Consider the following 16,963-nt stretch of genomic DNA (forward strand, 5'->3'; position numbering starts at 1 on the left):
TGGTCTCCATCGGTCATCCATCGCTGGATGTGTTTGTCGCCGATGTGTTTGCTGCAGTAGGAGCGGAAGATGGCCAGCTTTTCCTTATAATCCGCTGGAAGTTGCTGCGCTACCGTAGTCCTGGTCCGGATGGAAAAATGGCACCGTTTCATAAAAAGTGAAAGTGAAACTGCTTTTAGCCGAATGGTGACCGTCGAAACGCTTCTCCCGCTCGTTCTTTGCTCGATGATCGCTGTCAGGGGTTTAGACATCTGTTCACAAGTAAGAGAAATAAGACACTGCAGACCGACTCAGAGTTTAAGAATGTGTACACGGGTGAATGCCTCTGAGAAGACAGACACAACGAGTACAGGCTGCTTGCTTTATTTATAGTTCAAAATGGATTACATAGCACTTCCTCTTTTAACAGAAAGGGGAGAGCTCAGGCATTGTCTTAAGCTATCTAACCTCTGCACACAAACTGAAAAATAACGACACAGCAGTATTCATGCTTATCTGACATCACAGACACTGAAGTAAAGAATGCATGTATATCCTGTCTTGTCAAACATGTCAAACACTGAAGTAAGGAATGCATTGTGTTTTGTTTAACAATAGGCTTGGTTATATGAAAATATATGAACACTAGAAAATAAAACACACTTGATTATATTGTATTTCATAAAAATCCTCTATCAATCGCCTTATGTCCGCGGAAACTCAGCTGCGTCTTCTTGACCTGTCGGAGCTTGTTTTCCAGCTTCCTCCACTTGCGAACCATCGATTCATTAATCTTAGATTCTCTCGCCGCTGCTCGATTTCCATGTTCCTCCGCGTAGCTGATGGCCTTCAGTTTAAACTGTGCTTCGTAAGCGTGTCTCTTTGCCATTTTCAGGGTTGTTAAAACAACGGTGTCCTGCATAAAGCACATACCTGTTCTTTTATACAGGTATGTGCAATAAAGTCAACGCACACACTTCACCCTTTAGCGTTCTCATGGTGTTCTCTACTGCGTCCTACTTACAACACAAAGGGCACACTGCGCTATAGGGCGCGCCGTACTTTTTGAAGAAAATCTAAGACTTTTAAGTGCGCCTTATGGTCGTGAAAATACGGTATATCCACAAACATGTCCTCTACATATTCATGCTGTATTTACACACACATACAGAGGCTGTTTGTCTCTCACACACAGACAGGACACTGAGAAATACATCATGTTAAATATACCTGCAGGCTTCCAGCTGTGCGCTTTGTCCCTGTCAGCTGTGATTGCCATGGCAACCTTGGTGTTGTGCGCGATGCAGGGACGTGTTCAAAGGCAGACGTCTGGCAGCAGCATCATATTTGATGCACTATCTGTACTGAGTGTGCTGACTTTATTTCAAATGTCCCACTGCTGTGCAACATGAATCACATGTTCTGCACGTTTCTGTAACTCCCAGGTAACCATGGTTACCCAGCCACGCCCAGTAGTCTCCAGAGAGACCAACAGCTGGTTCATGTTGTAACGCCGTGGCTTTCGTAGTCTCTCCTTTTTCTACAGCTCATGTGTTCTTCTTGTGATGCTGCGTCTTGAGGCTCATACATGCCGTCATTTGTTGATCCTAAGAACGTTCCTCAGACCGACTTCTTCAACAACAGATAACTTTAGTTGTATCAACACTGCCTCCTGGAACAGTTTAAAATGAACATGTCAAAGATCTGTACCTGTCTCCATGTTTCTGTCCCCGCCCCTTTCTTTCTGTCCTGGGTCATGTGAGCGCTGCAGTAGTATTAGGCCCACCCTCAATGCTCCCATTGGCTGAGATGCATAATGACGCCCATTTCAAGCCAGCACTGATCAACATCCCTCCTGTGACCCATGGCTGTTATATTCAGAGCCAGTGAGCACTTTCACAATAATCATGATTTTAAAAACTGTGATTAAAATAATTGCTGACGTTAATCAGTTAATGAGTTAACGAGATAATAACAGGTTAAGTTGCCCTAATAATTAGACTTTGATGACAAACTGATGTGATCTCCATGTTTCCTTTGTTGGACTGTGGGCGAGTGTCAGAACTGAATGTACTGAGTAACATGTAGAGTTTAAACATGTGTCAGTTCCAGTTTTAGAGCTCTAAAGTGCAGCTATCATGTTAGGAATATGTTAGGAATAGACAGGAACACTGAGCACACTGAGGTCAAATCTTTATTTTACCACTCGCTGCATTCTTGATGTTCATGAATTCAGCAGGTTCATGATTGTCTGCAGCATTAATCTCATATTTCCATTAAAAGTGTTGAATTTGACTGTTTGATTTTCTTTATGATCTCTGGCACCAGTTCATCTGTAGGCTGAGCTCAGTCCATCCAGTTAGTGAAATGATGTTTAAAGGTCTCCTTGTTCTGTGAGCGTGCACAGATCCTGAAGCAGAAAGCCTGGGTTACAGAGAAATGATCATCACTGTGATGATGCTCATCGTCTCTGACTGGGATTTGAGGTTTTGTCAAAGCAGCAAAGAAAGCCTGGCTATGTTGGACTGGGTGTGGAAGCAGCTCCCAGTTTGAGTTCAGGAGACAGACACCCTCTCTACTTTGAAGATCAGCTTCAAACTTTCCTTTTTGATAAAGCTTATAGTTCGAGCTGGATCAGGTGACCCTGAACCATCCCTTAGTTATGCTGCTATAGGCTCAGGCTGTTGGTGGACTTCCCATGATGCTCTGCTTTCTTCTCCCCTCTTTTCACTCCTGATGCTTTTATATGCCACTACTGCATGTCCTTAACTTTTGTCTCTCTGTTTTGTTCTTTTCTCTCTGAGCTCATCTCTTCTCTTTCCCCTCACCCTGCAACCAGTCATGGTAGATGCTCCTCCTGGAGCCTGTTTTCACTGGGAGGATCTTTGTGTCAAAGGGAGTTCTTCTTCCCACCATCACCAAGTGCTGCTCACAGTGGAGGCGGTCACCTTACACTGTTAAACAGCTTCAGATGACTGTTGTTGTCTGTTGGGTATTGTCACTTATAAATAAAGTTACAATGGATGGATAGATGTTATTGTGACAAAGAGAAAACATCTGTTGACAGATAGATTGTTGTTTTGTGTGTCTGCAGTCTGTCAGGCTGTCTGATCACAAAGGAAGGCTGTACTTCTCTGGCGTCAGCTCTGAGCTCCAACCCCTCCCATCTGAGAGAGCTGGACCTGAGCTACAATCATCCAGGTGTCTCAGGAATGAAGCTGCTGTCGGCTGGACTGAAGGATCCAGGCTGGAGACTGGACACTCTCAGGTATGGAGAGAAAATCTGATAGAGGAGGAAGAGCTGGAAACATTTCCTGTGTCTTTCACTCACTTCCTGTTTGTTTCCTGCAGATGAGACATGAACAATCACACATGCAGGAATATTTTCAGGGACAGACACACTAGTCTAGCTGGATAGTTCATGGATATTTATGTAGGGGTCTCCAAGGAGTCTGTTTGCAGGAACATTTAGGTCACAGGTGTACCTGATATAGATACCAGTGTACCTAATAAAGTGTCAGCTAACATTTGGAAATGGAAGCTTAAATAATGACAAACTGTACATTCACAGCTGAATTACCAATAAATTTGTTCTCAAGTGCATATTTTTCTGTTATTGTTCTCAAACAACAGAATGAGAATGAAATATTGATTCTAACAGGGCCCATAAACAGCATTAGCTTAGCAGCATTAGCTTATCAGAGTTTCCATCATGGTCACACAAATCCTTAGCAGAGAAAAGTGGCCTACTTAGCAATAGCTGCTCAAGTTGTATAAAGAAAGGGAAAACAGTATTAGCATTAGCTGCTAATGGCAGCTTACTTAGCATAAACTCTTCACATCTTTATAATGCAAGGGAAAGGAGTCACTCATGGAAGCCTATTTAGCATTAACGTCTCACATAATTATAACTAGGGATGGGTATCATTTAGGTTTGATCCGATACCGGTGCCAAACCGGTACTTTTGAAACGGTGCCGGTGCTTAAACGGTGCTCAAACCGGTGCTTAAAGAATGGAGAACACAAAATTGGTCCAAAAACCTCTCATGTTCAGCTGTTTTTTTGTAAAAAGATAACAATGTTAGCCTTTTCTGCAGCTATGGGGCATATATGGTATCACTCTTGGCTGGAAGCAGTGCTTAACCAATGAAAAAGCACAAACTTTGTCCAAAAACCTCTCATGTTTAGCTGTTTTCCACTTTTTCTTTGGTCATTTTAGCCTTTTTGACCAGAGTGAAGGGAGTATCTGCCATCAAACAAGAAGACAGCCGCATGTAGCTATGATGATGTTTGCTAGTTCACCTTACATGCATTAATGTAATAACGTGGTTAGCCTACTCAATGTAAATTACACACGGACAACATTAAGCTACTCACGCAGAGAAGAACGGCTGCTGCTGCCGTCATCATCCGTCATCATTTCTGCTACACTGGCAGGGCTAGGGGCCAGGACTCTACTCTTCGTGTTTTTTGGGGGAATGTTGCTAACTCCGGGTCCGATAACAGGCAACCCACCAGCAGTAGATGTGCTCGGTGTGAGGTCTCGCAGCAAGCTATCAAATATGGCGCATTTCTCGGCTTTTAAGCGTACTTAGAATTAGCCGCTCACATTGTTTAAAAAGTAAGGGAAAACAGTATTAGTATTAGCACATAATGCTAATTCACGTCAAAGTAGCATTAGTTAATAATGGCAGCCTATTTAGCATTAACTGCTCACTAATATAATGCTAATTCACGTCAAATTAGCATTAGCTGCTAGCATCAGCCTACCTAGCACTAGCTGCTCACATTGTTAAAAGGGAAGGGAAAACAATATTAGCATTAGCTGCTAATAATTATTCACCTAATTAGAGTTAGCCCCTAATGGCAGCCTAGTTAGCATTAACTCCTCACTAATATAATGCTAATTCACGTCAAATTAGCATTAGCTGCTAGCATCAGCCTACCTAGCTCTAGCTGCCTACATTGTTAAAAGGGAAGAGAAAACGATATTAGCATTAGCTACTAATAATTATTCACCCCTAATTAGAATTAGCCGCTAATGGCAGTATACTTAGCATTAACTCCTCACATTGTTATAATGTAGGGGAAAAGAATTAGCATTATCTAATAATGTTGACCTTGGCCCACTGGAAAAGTTAAGAACTAAAGATTTAGGAGTGTTTCTCGATAGCTCTTTCTCATTTGAGAAACAAATGAATTCTGTTATTAAAACCAGCTGTAAGGTTTATATTGTTGATTGTCATTTATGCTTAGAAATATTTACTCATATATGCTTAGAGTTGTATAATCGATTGCATGATGATAGAGGTTCGATCCTGAGTAGTCTGTAAAGACTCTGTGTGCCTTCCAGAGTGCTCTGGCATGCACACAGCACTTGGGGCCATGAGAGAGGTCGTACCCTCTCTTACTGATTTATGGTGTAGGACAGAGGTCTCAAACTCAATTTAGCTGGGGGCCGCTGCAGGCAGAGTCTGGGTGAGGCTGGGCCGCATTAGGTTTTCTACAAGAAAGGCATGGTTAAAAAATTCCAATCTTCTCAAATCTCTTTATTTTTATTTTTTAACACAAAATATGAAAAATAAATAAACAAATTAAGAATTAATAAGAAAAAAAATCAATCTGTAATACATAAATAAAACAATAATAAGATATTTTTAGTCAGTGAACTTGTGTTTCTTTCAGTCTTCTATATCTGCTGTATTTAGATTGAAATGTCTGTATTAACAGTTCTATAACCTTCTTCTGAACATGAATGGAACACTGTAGAAAATGAACTGTTCTTCTGAACATGGCTTCTCTTGCCTACTCCTTGCTGCTAGAGACCTGGCAGCGTTTCCTCTCGCATAGCCGAGCCAGATTTGGCCTGAGGGAGGAAGCAGTTGCGACCCTCAGTATGTCTTGAAGATGATCATCCGTAAGTCTGGACCTGTACTTGGACTTATTGAAGTTCAAAGTGGAGAAGAGCTTTTGGCACAAGTATGTGCTACCAAAAAGGCACATGGTCCGCTTGAACATTCGGGAAAGCCGAGGGAAACTAGGGCTCAAGTCTCTCAAAAATTGTCCAAGCTTGTCTGCTTTTCCACTCACCTCCCTGAACTTTGCTTTGAGTTCAGAGTTGCACTGCAGCTCAATGAGCTCCATTTGAAGCACAGAAGGGGCATCTTGCACATCAAAGGAGAAGGGGTCCGCAAAAATGTGAAAGGTGGCTCTGTGTGTCTTGAAGTCAGCAAACCTGTGATCAAATTCCTCCTGTAGCCTCAAAATGACATCAACATACTCGTCAGCACTGAATGGTGTGCCTGCATCCACGAGTGCCTTGCATGCTGGGAAATGGCAAAGGTTTGTCTGAGAGAGCTGAGCTTTCCAGAGCGCCAGTTTTGTGGAGAATGCTCTCACGTTGTCATAGGCAGCACTGACAAGTTGCCCCTGGCCTTGTAACGTCTTGTTCAGTACATTAAGCTCATGTGTCGTATCAACAAGAAAAGCTGAGTCCATGAGCCATTTGGGATCAGTTAGCACAGGAACACTAACTCCATCCTTCTCCATGAAGGCTTCACTTCTGCTCTCAACTCAAAAAGTCTCTTTAATACATTTCCCCTGCTGAGCCAACGTACCTCAGTGAAGTCGAGCACATCCCCATATTCTGACTCCATTTCCTCTAAAAAAGCTCAGAACCTTCGGTGCTTTAAGCCCCTGGATCTGATTTGGTTGATGCATTTCACAACAATAGACATCACATTGTCAAACTTCAGGCATTTGCTGCAAAGGACCTGCTGATGGATGATGCAGTGCAGAGCAATGGCCTCCTCCACGCCTTCCTCTTCCAGTTTGTTTTGTGCCACCAGTCCATGTTTCCTCCCTGTCATTGATGGCGCTCCATCTGTTGTTATTCCAACAAACCTCTTCCATGGCAAACCAACATTCTCAATGGCATCACACAGCTTGTAAATATCTGCTGAGCGGTGGTCTGGCCATGCATTGGAATTACTGTGAGCAGCTCCTCCATCACTTCAAAACTGTCATCAACACCACGGACATACATTGGGAGCTGGGCAGTGTCGGTGATGTCTGTGGTCTCATCAAGAGCGACTGAGTATACACTGAAACATTTGGCTTTCTCACACAGTTGGTCATAAATGTCACTTGACAGGTCAGAAATGCGATCTGCTGCGGTGTTGGCAGAAAGGCTGATGTTGCTAAACTGACCTTTCTTTCCCGGACAGACTATATTTGCAGCCTGCAATATGCACTTTTAGACAAATGCACCTTCTGTGAATGGCTTCCCTGCTTTAGCAATCATCTCACTAACCACGTGGCTCCGACTGCTGCATTATTCTCTTTGGTTGCTTTCTTGGAGAAATCTTGCTGCCTCAGTAGATCTGTTTTAAGACTGGCAACCCGGTTCGCTCTCTCGTCTCCCTGGTATTTTGCATCCAGCTCAGCATGTCTAGTTGTGTAATGACGTTTCAAATTGTATTCCTTGTGCAGCGCAACTTTCTCTGTGCAAATAAGACAGGTCGGGGTGCCCCTGTGCTCAACAAAGAAATATTGCATTTCCCACTTTTCCTGAAATTGTCGGTGCTCATCACCAACCTTTCTCTTCACCGCAGGCTTTGAAAAAGACATGTTTGGGGCTATGTGACATTTATAATTCTACTTGGTGTCACTGTCGCATTGAAGTTTCAATCAAGCGTTTAGCCGACGGACGGGGAACGTCTCAACGCGTAGAGAACGTCATTTCTGCTTCTTTTTCTTGCAACCGTAGCACGGCGATCGGCAGATAAAAAGCCGGTAGCAGTCTCCTTTGTTTTTACGCTCGATGTTCATGTCTTTCATGACGACACGAACACCGTGGCGTTTGCAGATGGTAGAAAGTGCAGGGATAGCGAGCGCAAAACAGGCGACTGCTCACGGCGCCGGGCTGTTGTTACAGGAGAAAGAAGAGGAAATGACACCGTGACATATAACAAATAACATCAGCTGTTTCTGATGTTAGTTGTTTTGACTGCTTTTACATTATATTGAAATATATGTAATGTTCATGTTTGCTGCAATGCAAACGCAGTGATGCAAATAAAAACATGGAGCCACAAATTACGGTGCGACCCTATAATTAGTCCGGGTTACCGGGGACTGTTGTTGCCGATGAACAGGTGTCGCTATGTGACTGCAGACTAAATTGGGCTGCATTGAGTTCATGACTTTTCTTTTATCCCGCCGCCTACGCATCACTGTGAGAGTTAATATGAGATCTCTCTCTGTGGAAAAATAACTTTAAATCCCACTGACGTGTGTATAAATCTATATACGTATAATGTCCCGCTGGGCAGCAACTTAAAAAAACAACTTTTTTTGAAGTGTTGTGAACGCAGCGCGCTGGGGCGAATGTCGGCGTTTGCCCAATAGAAAGGAGGAAGCCAGCCAGGCACAGGAAAGAAAGAAACACTCCAGGGCAACGCTGCTGGAACTTTGACTCATTGAGAAATGTTTCCCTGCTTGCATCAAGCCCGGCTGGTGTCCCCTGAGATCCATATCCCACCCTGATTGGTGGGTTAATTCAGCTCCGCCCACAACACTGTAAAGTGTCATACATTATCAAACTAACATTACATTTTCATGTTAAGGTGGAGCCAAAAACTATCGTCCTGCGGGCCGCAATTGGCCCACGGGCCACAAGTTTGAGACCCCTGGTGTAGGAGGACACCTACTCTGTGTCTGGTTAAGTATAAGAGCCCTTTGTTAGGGGGACCGCTGGACTCTTAGCACCAGCTTTGGGGTCACAGGGTCACATCTGGAACACACACGCACACACGCACACACACACAGACACACACAGACACACACACACACACTCACACACACACACACACTCACACACACACACTCACACACACTCACACACACACACTCACACTCACACACACACACACACACACATACACACACATACACACAGACACACACACACATACACACAGACACACACACACACTATGCACAGACACACACACACACACACAGACACACACACACACTATGCACACAGACACACACACACACACTATGCACAGACACACACACACACACACTATGCACAGACACACACACACACACACACACATACACACACACATACACACACACACACACACACACACTATGCACAGACACACACACACACACACACACACACACACACACATACACACACACACACACAGACACACACACACACACACACACACACACACAGACACACACACACAGACACAGACACACACACACAGATACAGACACACACACACTCACACACACACACACTCTCACACACACTATGCACAGACTGGTACTCTTTGTTCATACCTGTGTAAGACGTCATAATGAACTTGTGCATATTCATGTAAGCTCAATAAAGAGCAGTGTTACGAGGGAGCAGACGAGAGCGACTGAGGTCAAGTGAAGGAACGGCGCTGTCACAGTTCTCTCCCTCATCAATTGTCTGGTTCCAGCGGTGGGTCTGTGCTAGACGACCCATCAGCAGCTTTTTCCACTGGTTACCAGTACGTGGTAGAATCCACTTCCAGATCTGGTTGTCTTTAAATCTGTGAATGGATTGGCTCCATCTTATCTCTCTTTAACAAAAGAATCCAAGTGGAGCCCTCAGGTCTGCAGATAAGCAGCTTCTGACCAGAACTAGACGTAAAAACAGAGGTGAGCTTTATCGATGGCTGCAGCCAAACTCTGGAACAGTCGCCCTTCACATCAGGTCGTCACCAACACTGGACATTTTTAAAAGCCGGTTGGAAACACATTTGTACTCTGTAGCTTTCAATCCTGACCAGTCTTTATAGTCATTACTGTGTATGTTTCCTATTTTCTCTCTACTCTGTGCAGCACTTTGGCTCAAGCTGTTTTTAAATGTGCTGATAAATAAATGTAGATTTCTTTGAATAAAACAGTGGAGCCGAGCTTTGAGCTCAGTGTGTAACAGTGTGTGTGTGAGAGCCATGTAATGTCCATGTGTGCATGCTGACTGTGCTGCTCTGACCCCCCTCCTCCTTTCAGGGTGGAGCCTGCTGGAGTCCGATGGTTGAGACCAGGTCTGAGGAAGTGTAAGTGTGTTTTTAATGGGATTCATGAAAACAAAGCAGCACACATTCAACCATCTTCATCATGTCAGGAGTCATCATCAAAGTGTCAATCAATGAACAGATGATGGATCAATAACTGCAGCTGGATTGTGTTTGTTCTCTCCATCAGATTCCTGTCAACTCACAATCGACACAAACACAGTGAACACAAACCTCCAACTGTCTGACAACAACAGGAAGGTGACACATGTGTGGGAGGTTCAGTCATATCCTGATCATCCAGACAGATTTGATGATTATCAGCTGCTGTGTAGAAATGGTCTGACTGGTCGCTGTTACTGGGAGGTCGAGTGGAGAGGAGACGTTTATATATCAGTGAGTTACAGAAGCATCAGAAGGAAAGGAGGCAGTTATGACTGTGGGTTTGGATACAATGATCAGTCCTGGAGTCTGTACTGCTCTGATGATGGTCCTCGTTCTGTCTGGCACAATTACAGAGACACATCCATCTCCTCCTCCTCCTCCTCCTCCTCCTCTGTCTCTAACAGAGCAGCAGTGTATGTGGACTGTCCTGCTGGCACTCTGTCCTTCTACAGAGTCTCCTCTGACACTCTGATCCACCTCCACACCTTCAACACCACATTCACTCAAACTCTTTATCCTGGGTTTAGGTTTCCCTGGTCTCCTGGTGACTCAGTGTCCCTGTGCTGAGTGGAGTGTAAAGAGTGTCTCCTGTTACAGAAACACTCTGACTGTTGAACAGATAGTTCAGTCTGTACATGTCTGTCTCTTTCACTCACAAACACGTTTTCAGATTCATGGATTCAATCAGTTGATGTTTGAAACTCTTCTAAATGATTCCTTGTAAACTTCTTCAGTCACAAACAAACAGGAAGTGATGTCACATGTGTTCCTGTCCACACAGCAGAATGAGTCTATTGCTGACAGTGATGTACAAACAGAGTGAGCATTTCTGAGGCCCAAAATAAACTGAGTAGTTCACTGAATGAACAATGAACTGTGAGCTCAGTTCCTTCATCATTAGTATGGATTATATATGTATATGTATTATATTAGTATCATATATATCAGGTGCTGCTGCTTTCAGTCATTGTGCAAATGTGCTGTTTGTAAGCTTGTAAAGCTGCAGTCAGCTGAGACTGAAGAAGTCACCTGATCAGTGAGCAAACGTTTCTGAAAACGTCCAGATGAACAGAATCAACCTTTTGGGATCAGCCAGCAATGCAGCATCATTGTTGTTCAGCTTCAGAGGTTTGCAGGAATGAACTGATGACCAGAAACAGCTGCAAAGTCCAAGAAAATACCAGCTGGAGTTCAGCTGCATTTGAAGAAGTCAAAGAAAAGTAAGGATGGCAAAGGGCGACGTTTTCTTCCAAAGAGCTGCAAACATGGTCGACGCCTCATTAGAAGAATCATCTGGACATTTGTGAGGAACTCTAACCAAGAAAGCAACGTCACACAGATCCAACAGACAGTTTCCATGACTGCAAGTGTTGAGTGGAAAAATGCTACATTGCATTATTGCATCCTCTCACCACAGGAGGCGCTGTTGGCACCACTGATTGCTGATCAGCTGTTCTCTGATGATCTGATTGATACTGTGAATAACGGGACTCACTGAACTCTGTGACACAGTGAAGATTACAGAGTTTAACTTCACCCTTTAAGACTGACCACAGAACCAAGTCCGCCAGAGCTTTTGTTATATTTTTACATGCTGTGGAGCCATTTGTGGGAGCATTTCAAGTTGCTATACAACTGTTATAGCCCTAATTTTAATAATATGTATGCATTAAGTCCATAGTAACTACATAAACTGCAAAAAAAACCTCTGCTCATCCATCTCTGTGTGTATCAGGATACATTTGGTTCATAATACACAGAAAAATCAGAGTTATTACCTGTAATAAATGTGAAAGATTCCTGCAGTGATAACCAGGCAGGACTGAAACACATCCAAGCTGTCACCACGGTAACAGCACCGCCCATCCACAGGTGAGGGGAGGAGCAAAAAGAGGGACTTTGACCATTTTATACTAAAAACACTCAACTAATGTTTCTAATATGAAACAAATAAGCCCACATTAATGTGAGCGTTTATTAAATAATAATAATGATGATTTCCTCCTGATCTCATTTCCACAGCAGAGAAAACTGTGGTGTATATTGAGGTGGAGGGTGTGGTCTGTGGCTCAGGTGTAGAGTGAGGGTGGGGTGCACCACAGCAGCATGCTGGGACTGCTGAGGGTGGAGGAGGGAGTGATGATGACATCAGAGCTGCAGCACAGAGACCAGTGAACACACAGTCTGTTCATCTTTGCATAGATACAATATACAGCACAATATTGAATGACAGACACGCTGTGGGAGCTTCCACAGATACACTGACGTCAGCATCCAGAGTCCTCCTGCTGCTCCCCCCTCAGAGCCCCGTGATCAGCACCAACACATTCAGTTAGATGACAGAGTCCAGCTGCAGCTAGAATCAGCTCCCCTCTGTGAACAACAGCACAGCGTCAGTGTTTCACACTCAGTGAAAGGAGGAAACAGCAGAAGAACACCATGTGTGCTACGTTTCCCAGGACACACTACAAACTGCACAAATACAGAGCAGCACGTGGAAGGACCTGGAGCTGCATTTACAGAGCTGCAGACAGCGTGATGTCCTGTATGGACAGGTGGAAGGAACCACGTCCTCAGCTGGAACACTCGTGTTTGTCCACAGACAGGAAACACAGCAGGAAACTTCCTCACAGAAGTGCAGCTCATGGATAACACACTTCCTGTCAGTCAGAATGAGGCTGCAGCCAAACACAGAAAGGTGTTTTTGTCCAGATGAGCCCAGAGAAGAAACACGAGTGTTCACAGACATCAGAAGCTCAGAGAGGTGAAACATGAGGTTGGAGTCCTCGTCAGCATCCAGAAGAGCTGCTGTGAAACCCTGAGTACTCATGACAGACTCTGATGGCACAAACACATCATGATTCAAACAGAAAGACAAACATGGAGCTCCTGATCCTCCTGCATGAGAACAAGCTGACATGAGCGCTGTGTCTGAGAGTGTCTCCCTGTCACAGTGACAATAACACAGCTGCTGCTCACAGTCATTAAACTGACCTGAGGTCAGCTGTGCTCCTTACATATGAACCATGTGACCTCACATCAGTGCTGTGGATGACTGTAGTCATAGAAGAGTAGAGCTGTAGCAGGTGGTGTGAGGAGGAGGTGGTGTATTCTAGTTAACGCAGTACTGAAACACTCCAGCAGAGGGCGCTGTTAAGTCCTTATTGTAACACAGTTACTGTGTGCAGTTAGACTTCATACATAATCTGCACTTATTTCCATCAGACATGCTGTCAGTAAATGATTGGTTTCTATTGATTCTACTTCCTGTTGACTCGTTTGATGACAGTGAAACAATCACAGCTGATTGTGTGATGATGTAAACTGTCACTGTTACATTCAGTGTGTGTGACATAATGTTAGTGCAGGCTGATAACAGCCTGGTTCTGTTAGAAACACATGAACGTGTCCATAGATCAGTGTGTGTTTAACATGAGAGCTTCAGCCCTGCTGATGTGTTAAATAAAGACATGCAGGAAAACTGATGAGACTCTGAAATAACTCTTTATATTTATAATGTAACTCTGCATCAAAAGAACAACAAAGGATCCCAGACAGGTTTCTGTGAACAAAGACCATTCTGATGTTTCTGTGTTTCTAACACTTTGACATTATTAGTAAACAGACTGCAGTGAGCAGCATTTATAAAGAGCTTCTATATAAAGATATGACAGCTGTTTGACAAGTTTATCACTCTGTGTTTGGACCTGATCAGTCCAGCTGTTTACTTGAAACATGTTCATTTACCTGTTCTGTTATATTCATGTTCTTGTCTCTGTTGAAAACACATTTTAATGTCCCTCAGATTTTTCTCCCAGATGAATAAATATAAAAATGACACAAACTGACTGCAGCTACTTTTTGTCCTTTCTGTCAAAAACCTTCATGTGACTCATGAGAGACACGTTTCAGCTGTTTGTGACAGATCAGAGGCCAACAAGTCATTTATAACACTTTCCATCATTGTTTAAAGTTCTCAGTGTTTCTGTGTTGCTGCGTATAGGATCTCCCAGCATCATCACTGTGCTGTCCAATCATTGTGTGCGAGGTTACCCTTATAGTGCGATGTGTGTTTGCACAAAGAGAAGCATGTGTGTCAAATATAAATAAGCACAGAACAGAAACAGCTGCTCGTTTCTTCTGTTTAGAGTCAAGTTAGTGTTTTGTGTCTTTGTTTGAGGCCTGATGTCGAGCAGAGGTGTGTGTAACTGCACTGGTCTGTTATATGTGTGAAGTGTGTGCTTCTCTTCAGCATCATCTTTGTCACTGCTGATTCCTTTGTGTCATCATGTGTTGAGAAGAGAGAACAGTTATAACGGAGGAGCAAAAGGAAGCCCTGAAATCTGCATCAACAAGGAAGTGTTGGCTCACCAGTGATCCCAGCAGAGCCACTGGTTTGGCTCCAGTTGTTACAGATTCAATGATGTTGTTGCTACAGATACATGTCAGCATCTTTATTGTAGTAAAATCTTGTAATGTGAAGATAGAAACAAGGCAGCAAACAGCTCCATGATCTGATCTTAATGATGTTGTTTTTATTCCTGTCTGTCAGAACTGGATTGGAAACTATCAAAGGTCTAAAAACAGCCTCAACCCTCCCACAGAGCAAACTTTACACACGTCATCTTTCAGCTACAATCTTTGTTGCAGGGATCTTCTGCCAAACAAGGCTGAGAGAAGATTTCTTACAGCTGTCATGTTGATGCTGTTTCAGTCTTTGGGCAAACACACTCATATATCAGGGCTGATATCAGGGCTGCACAAGTTCTTTGTGTTTGTGATCATGAATAACAGAAGTGTGCCTGTTGAAGATCATGTTGCTACATTATTATATGTCCTGTTATTGTTCTGTGTTATATTCAGCTTTCAGCATCCTTTCCCAGCCCCCTGTTACACCATCCATACAAAGCCAGTCTGACTGTGAGCCAATGTGTTTGTTTGTGTTGGATCAATAGATTTGACAGACGTGGTTGATCCAGAGGGAAACAGTCCAAATTCAGATCTGAATCAGAATCAGAATCAGAATACTTTATTGATCCCTGGGGGAAATTAATTTTTGTTACAGTGCTCCATTTTAAACCAACATTAAGACAATACACTAACTAAGAATAGTACAATATATACATATATATACATACATACATACATAAGTCACTCATAAATAAATATTTGGAAAAGAAACATGTGTAGCTGTAGCAGTAAACAGTGTGTTAAGTGGATGCGTTGTACAGGGAGATGGCCACAGGCAGGAAAGATTTCCTGTGTCGTTCAGTGGTGCATCATGGGTAATCTCAGTCTCTCACTGAACGTGCTCCTGTGACTGACCAGCATGTCATGGAGTGGGTGGGAGGTGTTATCCAACATTGTCTTTATCTTGGACAGCATCCGCCTCTCTGACACCACCTTGAGGGAGTCCAGCTCCATCCCCACAACATTGCTGGCCTTACGGATTAGTTTATTAAGTCTGTTGGCATCTGCGACCCTCAGCCTGCTCCCCCAGCATGCAACAGCATAGAGGATCGCACTGGCCACAACAGACTCATAGAAAATCCTCAGCATTTTCTGGCAGATGTTGAAGGACCTCAGTCGCCTCAAAAAATAGAGACGACTCTGGCCCTTCCTGTAAAGTGCTGTGGTGTTTTTAGCCCAGTCCAGTTTATTGTCAATGTGTACTCCAAGGTATTTATAGTCCTCCACAATGTCAACACTGTCCCCCTGGATTGAAACAGGGGTCAAGTGTTTCCTGGTCTTCCTGAAGTCCACGATCAGTTCCTTGGTCTTTGCCACGTTGAGCTGCAGATGATTCTGCTCACACCACGTGACAAAGGAGTCGACCACAGCCCGGTACTCTGTCTCATCATCCCTGCTGATGCATCCAACCACCGCAGAGTCATCAGAAAACTTCTGAAGATGGCAGGTCTCTGTGCAGTGGCTGAAGTCTGTGGTGTAGAGGGTGAAGAGGAAGGGGGAGAGGACAGTCCCCTGTGGTGCCCCTGTGTTGCTAATCACCTTGTCAGACACACACTGTGGGAGACGTACATATTGTGGTCTTCCTGTCAGGTAATCAACAATCCAGGACACCAGAGAAGCATCCACCTGCATCGCTGCTAACTTATCACCCAGGAGGGTCGGCCTGATGGTGTTGAAAGCACTGGAAAAGTCAAAAAACATGACCCTCACAGTGCTCGCCGGCTGGTCCAGATGGGTGTAGACACGATTGAGCAGGTAGATGATGGCGTCCTCAGTTCCGAGGCGAGGCTGATAAGCGAACTGAAGGGGATCCAGATGTGGTCTTACTATGGGTCGCAGCTGGTCCAGGATGAGCCTTTCCAGGGTCTTCATGATGTGGGAGGTCAGTGCCACGGGCCTGTAATCCTGGGGGCCACTGGGACGTGGCGTCTTTGGTACAGGGACGAGGCATGATGTCTTCCACATCACCGGGACCCTCTGCAGACTCAGACTCAGCATAAACAGTTTATGAAAGACTCCACACAGCTAGGGGACACAGGTCTTGAGGACGAGGGGACTCACTCCGTCTGGTCCAGCAGACTTGCCTGAGTGAAGTCTCCTCATTTGCATCTCAACCTGGTATTGAGTGAAGGTGATGGGTGGGGGAGGGGTGTCAGGAATCTCACAGGGGGCAACAGCGCCATGTGAAGAGAGAGGCTGGCACAGTGGTGTGGCTCTGGATTCCAGGCTGACTACAGGTGAGGTTGTGGGGGTGGGAGCAGACACTGTGGTGTCGA

At 44.3% G+C, this 16,963-nt stretch overlaps 2 protein-coding genes and 1 long non-coding RNA gene across 3 annotated transcripts in view; 2 read left to right on the plus strand and 1 right to left on the minus strand.

Moving 5' to 3' along the window:
• Nucleotides 1-11,072, plus strand: part of LOC146650432 (protein NLRC3-like) — a 241,341-nt gene extending 230,269 nt beyond the window's left edge. The window contains exons 9-11 of the mRNA XM_085385511.1: nt 3,074-3,247; nt 10,048-10,094; nt 10,243-11,072. Coding sequence (XP_085241637.1) covers nt 3,074-3,247; nt 10,048-10,094; nt 10,243-10,784 — 763 coding nt within the window. The 3' untranslated portion in view covers nt 10,785-11,072. The remainder of the gene's footprint in view (nt 1-3,073; nt 3,248-10,047; nt 10,095-10,242) is intronic.
• Nucleotides 1-16,963, minus strand: part of LOC146650428 (uncharacterized) — a 387,448-nt gene that overhangs the window by 364,036 nt on the left and 6,449 nt on the right. The gene's annotated exons all lie outside the window — the stretch shown is intronic.
• The window catches only part of LOC146650439 (uncharacterized), a 153,374-nt gene that overhangs the window by 81,140 nt on the left and 55,271 nt on the right, over nt 1-16,963 (plus strand). The gene's annotated exons all lie outside the window — the stretch shown is intronic.

The sequence above is a fragment of the Rhamphochromis longiceps genome, linkage group LG16 (genome assembly GCF_057381845.1).
Source record: "Rhamphochromis longiceps isolate RC_006_pf linkage group LG16, R_longiceps_female_GT1.1, whole genome shotgun sequence".
Taxonomy (NCBI): domain Eukaryota; kingdom Metazoa; phylum Chordata; class Actinopteri; order Cichliformes; family Cichlidae; genus Rhamphochromis; species Rhamphochromis longiceps.